General features: G+C 42.1%; 2 protein-coding genes across 2 annotated transcripts in view; both read left to right on the top strand.

The window, feature by feature from the left end:
• Positions 1–3,573: 3,573 nt before the first annotated feature.
• Positions 3,574–4,075, top strand: LOC111693997 (zinc finger protein OZF-like). The gene has a single exon (XM_023460422.1). It carries the CDS (start codon positions 3,593–3,595, stop codon positions 4,061–4,063), a length of 471 nt encoding a protein of 156 aa, XP_023316190.1. The 5' UTR covers positions 3,574–3,592; the 3' UTR covers positions 4,064–4,075.
• A 1,670-nt stretch (positions 4,076–5,745) lies between these two features.
• LOC106660197 (probable serine/threonine-protein kinase nek3) overlaps positions 5,746–9,267 on the top strand; it is a 59,816-nt gene continuing 56,294 nt past the window's right edge. The window contains exon 1 of the mRNA XM_014383088.2: positions 5,746–7,073. The gene's annotated coding sequence lies outside the window, so the exon portion shown is untranslated. The remainder of the gene's footprint in view (positions 7,074–9,267) is intronic.

The raw sequence follows: 9,267 nt of genomic DNA, 5'->3' as shown, positions 1-9,267 counted from the left end.
TCCAAAATCTTCTCGTAATAGCCGGTATCTCGCTATATCCGACCTCGTTATAAACGGCCTCCACTGTATTTTGAATGTGCACCGCGATTTCGAATGCACGCACGAGAATACGTCGCACGGAACGTTTCACAATACGTAAAGCATCCCCGCCTCGTGTTTCGACGTGCTCGTCTTAAAACTTAACGCTCGCCCCCCTTTCACGTCGCCGCATCTTGTTTTGTAGTGAGAATATTTCTCCGTGTACGCTCGTGCGCTAACCTCACTGCGCGCTACCAGAAAGTGCGACTCATGGCTCGGAAAAGGGGGCATAAATGTGAACTTTGCACAGTACTATAAAATGTTGTTCGATACTCGGGCCATAGGGGACACTTTTCGGCCCAGCTATTAGGACCCCCGCTGCGCTCGGGCCCTAAACTACGCCGTGCCAAAAAGTGTTACTTATGGCACTTGTATCGAAAATTACTATTATGCAATAGTAAGACGAAAAATGTCTTTTATCGCACATTTTTTAGTGCGCAAAAAGCGCTTTTGGACACTTGTGTGCGGTAAAATGCCTCATTTCGACACTGGTGAGCGGTAAAATGCCTCATTTTGGACACGGGTGTGCGGTAAAACGCCTCATTTAAATGAACGTATTTTTCGCTTACTATTGCATAAAATTTTGTATGCAACACGTGCCCAGCTTTTTGCGCACAGTGTGCGGAAAAAACACCCACTCGTGCCGGCATGGCCGGCACTCGTGTCTTTTTCCACACACTCGTGCCCAAAAAAGCCTTTTGGGCTATTGTTACATAAATAACTATTTTTTCAATACTGGTTCAACATTGGTATCCAGCACTGGCCCAAGATTGCGAAGAGTTTGTTTCTGAGACTTAATCTCATGATTGAACCGGCAACTAGCATTGAACCAGTATCGAGCTAGAAATGTATCAAAATATTTATACTCGAAATAAAAAAATATTAAATTATATACTGCATATGTATGCATGAATTGAAAAATTAAAATTTGTTTGTTTTTTTTTTAATATTGGGCCAATGCTGGACCAGTACTAATTCAGTACTAGCCCAGTAAAACATGTGATACTGGGCCAATACTGGCTGCCAGTACTGATTCACTGTTATCATTCCAGTATCCAACCAGTACTGGTCCAACATTGATTCCAGTACTGACAGCGTTGATGTCATTACTGGCCCAGCACTAGCCCACGATGAGATAGTTACGTGGGATTTAAAAGTTGTAATTATGCAAACATTGCCGAAATCAGATCTTTTTCCACCTAAAATCATTAATACTTTAAAAAATATTAACTTTTCATCAACATTTTATCAAGACGTTTTTTCTTTTTTTTTAATAATCACAATTTTCAACAATTTTTATTACTCGTACAAACTTTGAGAAGAAAATATTCGTAATTTATGTAAATTTTTATCTTCCATTCTCATTTTTCATGCAAGAAGTTACTCAGCTTCATGACGAATTGTGTGCCTGTATAAATGATTGGCGAGTGCGTACATATTCGCAGTACATCACAGTGTATAACGATCGATTGTAGGGAGGGAAAGTATCACCAAAGAGCTCTTTCAATCGCGGCATTATTGCAGTCTACACTTAAATATGGGAGTAATCAGTTCAGGACATTCCTTAGTAAGCAAGTGTTTACAAAGAGATGACTGGTGAGTTTGAAGTACGGTGCTGGCTATTCAACATAACCTCCAACATTTCCTCGGTGTATTTTGTAAAATTTCATAGTGAGTACATATCTGTGGTGGAACGACTTAAGTCCATTTTTTTGGAAATCGATGTTATGATGAAAAACACCTATATTTAGTGTCCACTTTGAGGTACAAAGGTCAGAATAGACGAATATAGCGTCCATCGTTAGTTGCAGCATCGTGCATAACGACTCAAGTCCATTTCATGAGAAACGAGGAAAGGCAAAACGACTTAAGTCCACCTTTGCGAGCTTCAAAATGCTATAGAGAGTCTACTTTGATTTGAAAATGAAAGAAAATGATATTCGTACATACAAATAACTCTCACACTCTTCGAATGTTGTGAATTTCACTATACGATTGGTACATTTAATACGCGAGGGGCCCGTTTCGCGATTTTCAGTTTGGCCTTTTTTCGTTGCAAGATTTGAGATCTGACGGCAGTATAACGTTAAATGAGCTATCTTATCAATGTAATATCATTAAATGAGGTTATGATGACAAAATGCGCGAAATAATCGATATTGAAAAAAGTGTGACCAACAAAAGTGGACTTAAGTGCAAAGCGTGGAAAGGCAAAACGACTTAAGTCCATATTTTTTGCTCGGTATCATCGCTATGATGCGCCTTTCAATTTCATAAGTACATAGTTGAAAAGCTACCTCATAGTAGCTTAAAACACCATAGGTTCAGATCTTGACTCGTCCGCGTTCAGTTAGGCTGGCACAATCAACTTAAAACGCGTTTTTCTCGAAAACACGAAAAATGGACTTAAGTCGTTATGCCTTTCTACCACAGATATAATCAAGCGAGTGATGGAAGGCTGGGGATTGTATAGTTAGGTATAAACATTATTTTTATATGCCATTGTAATTAAAGTTATAGCTTCATCAAACTCGATTATTCATTAGGGTGAAGCAAGAGTTGGATGATGCTGGACCAGATGCAGGCAATGATTATAAATTCAGTTCGGTGAACTCTAGCGAAACGAAAAACTTCAAAACATCTCCGTTTTATAAATCGAAGGTGAGTTTGATGATTTGAAGCATGTTCCAATTTCTCACTATCATAAGTTTTAACAAAACTTTAATTTTAGACGAATCTCATGAATGAGGTTATGGTATTTCAAGAAAAGTTAGATGAAAATTATTTATAGATTTTGAATGCAAAGATGTTAAACCTGAATTGGAGTCATTATCGAAAATCAACCTTAAAACCGACAATCAAAGTTATCCACCAATCGTTAAAATAGAAAACCCAGTTAAGAACAATTATTCAAACGATGAAAATCTGATAGTTTTCATCAAAAAAGAATTGGACTGTGACTGTAATTATCAATTTCTATGTAAAGACAATAAAACATCTCACAAAACTTATAAACGAGAAGTAAATCAGAAAATACTTAGAAACCAGAATAAATTCAAGAAGTGCTTAATTACAGTTGATAATTGGAGCAAATTATTCGCTTGTGACATTTGTCATAATTCATTTGCTCGCAATTATAATCTCAAATTACACATGAAGGCAGTACATAAACGAAGTATACTCTTCGAGTGTAAATTTTGTCGCAAAACATTTACAGAAAAAAGTAAACTCAAAAGACACTCGGTTGCAGTACATGATCGCAGCCAACCCTTCGAGTGTGAGGCTTGTCACAAATTATTTGAATACCAAAGCTACCTCGATCGTCATTTCAAAGTAGTTCATAATAGGATCAAACCCTTTGAATGTAAGATTTGCCACAAATCATTTAGACAACAAGTTCATCTCCAAAATCACATAAATTCAGTGCATGATCATTTCAAACCCTTTGAATGTGATATATGTCACAAGTCATTTGGACGAAAAGATCACCTTAATGTGCACATAGGCACAGTACATGATCAGAGAAAAAAAGGATCGTATCAAACTCTTCGAGTGTGAGATTTGCCACAAATCATTTGGATACCGTAGTACACTCAAACGTCACGTCAATGAAGTACATGATCGTAGTAAACTATTTGAATGTGACATTTGTCAGAAATCATTTGGACAAAAAAATACTCTTAAAACTCACATTGATACCGTACATAATCGAAGCAAACCCTTTGAATGTGACATTTGTCACAAATCATTTGGTCAAAAAAGTACTCTCAAATCTCACGTAAATGCAGTACATAATCGGAGCAAACCCTTTGAATGCAATATTTGCTACAAATCATTCGGAGAAAATGGTACCCTCAAAAAACACTTAAATATAGTACATGCTGTCAAAAAACCCTTCGAGTGTGACATTTGTCAAAAATCATTTGGATATAAAGATAACCTCAAAACTCACGTAATGAAGGTACATGATGTTAACATACCGTAAGAGATTGAGATTTGTTTTATGATTTTTGGACGCAATAAAGATTTCCCTAATCATGTGAATGCACTACATAATTATAGTCAATCTTTTACAATACAATATCCTTCAGTTTTGTAAAGAACAATAAAATATTTCTAATTGTTATTAATTTTGTTGTTATTATGAAAAACTTTTCACCTGTGTCTCTTACATTAACTAAAAAATGAACAATATTTTTTCAAGCAACTATTCCATAATCGTATTCGATTAGAAATTCCTTGTCCTACAGTAAGGAGCATTTCTAAACTTTGCCTGCTAAACCCCTAAACTGATTTTCATACTCCAAGAAAATTCAATGGTAGACAAAAGAACATGGCGATCTTAAAATTGACTTTCCGCACGTTGTAATGAAAATAAGTGTACGCAACTGGGGCGGTTGTCAATCCTGAACTCGTGTTAAGTTTGACACTCGTGCAGATCGACAACCTCCCGCCCGCATTACATAATCTACTATATTAGTTTAAAAATTAGAAAATAAAATGATTTCACGATAGCAGATTAAAAAACTCAATTTCAAGTTTATCACAGAAACTTCTCATAGAGGAAGCAAAGTGATGAAATTAATGAAATAAGTTTTTCAAAATCGTTTCAATAAACTTTTATCTTTTCTCCATTGATTATGTGCGTATTTATCGGTACTTTTGGAGATTCAAATGCTCGATCGTTCTAAAAGTTAGTTTATACTAATGTGACTTTGCGTGTGCTATAATCCTTATGAAATCTCTGCTTTGGCTCGAGGATTCACTCGGGTTTTCCGCCAAACAACTTAAATTGTGCTTCAATGCCAGAAGCAGAGCTGCTGCTCGAATTTGTATGTTTTTTGCTTCTGACTCGTAGTACGCACTAAATTTACCATGTTTTTCCAAGGCAAAACACTTGAAACGAGCTTGCGATTCGCAAAATATGTAAGGCGGCTCGAGTACGTACGCATAGCCATGGATTATTAAGCGCATATGATTATACTGATTACAAAGTATAAATATATAGAATAAATATCGGGGAGCTAGTAGGAAGTAAGAGGGGACAAAACTCGATCAGATTTTAATTGAATATTATAAAGCGAGCGAACGAGGCCGAGTTATATACGCAGAGCTGCTGGTAAATTTATGACTTCATTTACAGCTATTGCGAATGCAGCGGCTAATTTTCATAAATAAAATCGAGCTCTTCTGGATTCGAGCCTTCCCCTGAGTTATACGAATAAATAGATATAGTATAGTCCTTTGGCGCGTGCGATCTTCGCGCGGCGTGAGCTGTGCAAAAGGCAGGATTGAATAAGATTCGGGGCGAAAACAACGCCGAATATACCGCCACCGCGCCGATTTGTGCGAACTCGCCCAAACACACATTGTGCAGATATTGTATATGTGCGCGAGGGCTCCCCACCCGCTTGGCTTTTAGCAAAGAGAGAAGAAGAAGAGGTGGAGTGCGGCAGCAGCATCTGAGCGCGCAGTAGCACGAGCAGCAGCAGCAGCAGCGGCGAATATATATCTCGTCGACGGCGGCGTGTGCGCAGCACAGGACCGGCGAATACGGCGGTGGCGGCACATATATCCGTGTGTATATGTGGAGAGAGAGAGAGAGAGAGATAGTGTATGTGCGCGTGTGTGCAGAGTAGAGTCTCGCGCAGTTCCCGCCGCGATCGTTTTAGCAGTGCGAAGCCGACGATCCGACCGGCTGCACCTGTCGCTCTGCTTTGCGCGCGCGACTCTCTGATTATACGCGCAGGAGACCGGCAACGCTTCCTCTTTTTCTTCGCTTTTTTCGTTGCTTCCTTTTTGCCTTCTTTTTCGCTTATTGTTTTGAGTTGAGCGAAAATAAATTAACTCGAACGATTAACTTTATAATTCGTACAAAGTGTCGATCGACTGTGAACGTTTTTTTGCATCTTTTATCAGTGCTCGTAATCGACCGTGTATTGGGACAAGTGTCGAGGCTCGCAAAAAGGCGCGAGGAGCAGCAATCGTGGTGAGTGCTGCGTGTGTCCCGCAGCCAGCGCGCCGCTGCTGCAGTGCCAGTAGCAATAGTAGTGCGCGGTGTGTGCCGCGCGCACGGCGCGTCTTCGATACTACCTTGTAACCGACGACCAAGTTGGCTCTCCTCGCTTTGTTCCTGCGCGAGGTCCGTGCACTGCACTCCACTGCACTGCTATTCGCGCGTGTGTGAGTGTTTATATATAGATATATATTTTGTGTAAGTGTGTGTTTGTGTGTGTGTGCTGCAAACGCCGGTGAGAAACGAAGAGAGCTCAAAAGAGAGAGAGAAAGAGCCAAAGCCACGCTCTGCAGCATCCATATCCACAGCACACAGACACAGAGACTCACATATATACACAGCGAGTAGCAAGAGAGAGAGAGAGAGAGACTCCTTTGCTCCTTTTTTCACTCTTCTCTTCGTCCTCTCTTTATCTTTTGCCTCCCTCGACCGGCTTCGCAACTCCAGTTTATTACATATATCTTTCTTTCTCTCGTTCCTCTCTCTCTCGATATACACCACTTCTTCTTCGTCGTTGGCGCGCAGGGCTGCTGCTGCTGACTGTATACACAGAAACGTGATCGCGCACCGATTCCCAATACAAAATCTCGACTCGGCTCCTCGCAGCTCTCCTCGCACTCTCGGGCGGCACTAAACTGCCTCCTCCTCTCTCGCGCGCGTGTGTGCGCACTCGAACGAGGGAGAACGACTCTTGAAAACAGTTTTTGGTGAATCGTCGTAACGCAGGCTCGGATTGTGCTGAGTAACGCGGTTGGGCGAAACTCGAGACCGGAGGGCCGACAGTGACTAGTTTTGCGCTCGCGAGGCAAAATTTAATATCGTGTTGTGCGTACATCGTTGTGTCGAGTTCAGCGGCATCATCGACTCTCAGCCGGAGCTTCGTTAAATAACGAGTGTTTTCAAAACAGTCGGAGACAGCAGCAGTAAAGATCCTCGCCACTGCAGTGCGACACTGCACACGGACGACACATCCATACGAGTAAGTTGCACTTTATAAATACACTTTTGTGTTATGTGCGCTTTGTCGCGCGTGTGTGCTCATATACGCAGAGATTCATAGTAGTTAACGGAATCGCGGAGCCATACGCGCAGCGACGACGATGCTTTATAACGAACTCGGTGGCCTTGAGGACAGAGACTTCTCTCTCGTGCGCTTTTATATATATAATAATACGCGCAGCGGCGGCTCTGCGTGCGCGTGCGAAAAAGGGCTCCGATTCAGTGTGTGTGTGCATGGCTCGCTCGTTCACTCGCGTTGCAGCAGTAGTACTAACGCGCGCTTTAAGTATGTGTATAATAATGTATATAGAGGAGTTCAGTAGCCGTGGCGAAGGTCGGACATATAAAACTGCAGTGTACTGTACACCGCCTGCCTGTGTGTGCACCGCGCTGCAGTAAAAGCAGCAGCAGCAGCAGCACACGCAAAAATATACGTATATCGACTGGAGGTTTACGCGATCCGCGTGAGTTGCATTAACGATGCGCACCAGCGGCACCAGCAGTTCGTATGTGTGTGCATAATATATTCGCGGAGTTGCATCACGTAAGTCGTATATCGTGGATTATGCAGCTCTCTCGCCACTGACTCCGTGTGTTCGTGTGTGTGTGTGTGTGTGTGTGTTACGAAAAGGAAGGTCGAATTATCCAAGTGCAGATACACATATACGTACATGTGCAGTCGCAAGCTCGCTGCTCCGCGTGTGCAGAGAGATATCGCGCGCGCGTATTTATATACTATACAAGTACACACAAGCGCGCACGAGTGCATGCCGAGTTTTTGCGAGAGAGTCGAGAAAGATTGATCGATCGATGCCGGAGCTATATTCGTATGAGCGCATGTGCTGATGCTGCTCCTATGCTGCTGCTCAATGCTGTACTGGCCTGCTTTCCCAGATTCTCTCTCTCTCACTCTAATACGTATAACACGCGATATAGGATTTTCTCGTCTCTCGAGAAATGTTGTCATGGATTCGGATCCCCGTTTATGCGGAGATGGCAATTATATCGTCGAGCTTATGATATATATATTTGCGCCTCATTGAAAGCTTACATAATGTATAAGACGTCGACGCGCGATATACACGAATTTTTCACGTACAGGATCGAGTAATAAGTATACGTAGCCTAATCACGCCTGTCGAGATCACTCATATCCATATAGAAGCGAGCCTCGACGAAAACGATTCCCGCGACCATTAGTCAGAGAGCTGCTACTATGCTACTAGCTTCTAGCTCATACTACTCGCAGATGCGCTCGTGTGCGGGGCTGATCGTGACTCGGGGTGTTGCACGACTCGAAATCCTCGCGCGCGTCCCGTGTGTAGTGTGTATAGCTAGCTACTGCAGAAACTTTACTTATAAACGTAGGATACAATAATAATAGCTGCGAACGAGCGAGAGAGTCACCCCCCTCGATTCTTGCTCGGTCTCCCGCGAGAGACAGACACAGACGGAGACAGAGAAAAGACAGACTAGACTCGCTACTATATGTTATTTCTGCTCTTGCACGTATATAAGCACCATATAGCTCGGGTAAATTCATCCTGCGAATGTGTCTAAAACCCGACGTCGTCTATCCAGTACCATATATACGCGATACATGTGTATACAGCTGGCTTCGTAGTGGTATTGTTGCGCCAAACTCTCCGCGGGTGGGTGCGGTGAAAGTGTGTGCGCGGCTTGGCGCTATAACTACGTTGTGCCAACTTTTTTTTTCCACGCGCTCCAGCCCGATGCAAACGAGATAATAATAATGGGAAGAAGAAGCCTACGCGCCGCGCGCGAGCCCGACACATGTGTGTGTATACACAATCACGTTCACTGACTAACGCGCGTCTCTCGAAACTACACTATACAAACCGCGTGTACTATATGCAATTTTTCACCGAAAAATTTCGGAACCGTATTTATAAACTAACAATCGCGAGAGATCGGCGCGCTCGGGCTCGATTAATAGCTGATTAAAAAGCTAACGGCCTGTGCTGCTGCACATATCGCGGGCAATTTCTTTTCCTCGCGCGCAGCGATGATCCTCGACGCGAGTTTATTTTTTATTATTATTATATATAAAAGTAATATTGTGCACCGCTCGAGCATACACACACACTTGCTTGGCTTGCGAGATCGAAAGAGGCTAATGGGAAACTTAAACTTGATCGTTCGACTTTTCGACT

The sequence above is a fragment of the Trichogramma pretiosum genome, unplaced genomic scaffold, assembly GCF_000599845.2.
Source record: "Trichogramma pretiosum strain Unisexual culture from Peru unplaced genomic scaffold, Tpre_2.0 scaffold29, whole genome shotgun sequence".
NCBI lineage: Eukaryota > Metazoa > Arthropoda > Insecta > Hymenoptera > Trichogrammatidae > Trichogramma > Trichogramma pretiosum.
Note: the sequence above shows the minus strand (reverse complement) of the source record. Positions and strands in the feature narration are given on the sequence as shown.

What these genes read in the sequence shown, in the direction of transcription:
- LOC111693997 (XM_023460422.1), top strand. Translation starts at nt 3,593, where the DNA reads ATGATCAGAGAAAAAAAGGATCGTATCAAACTCTTCGAGTGTGAGATT.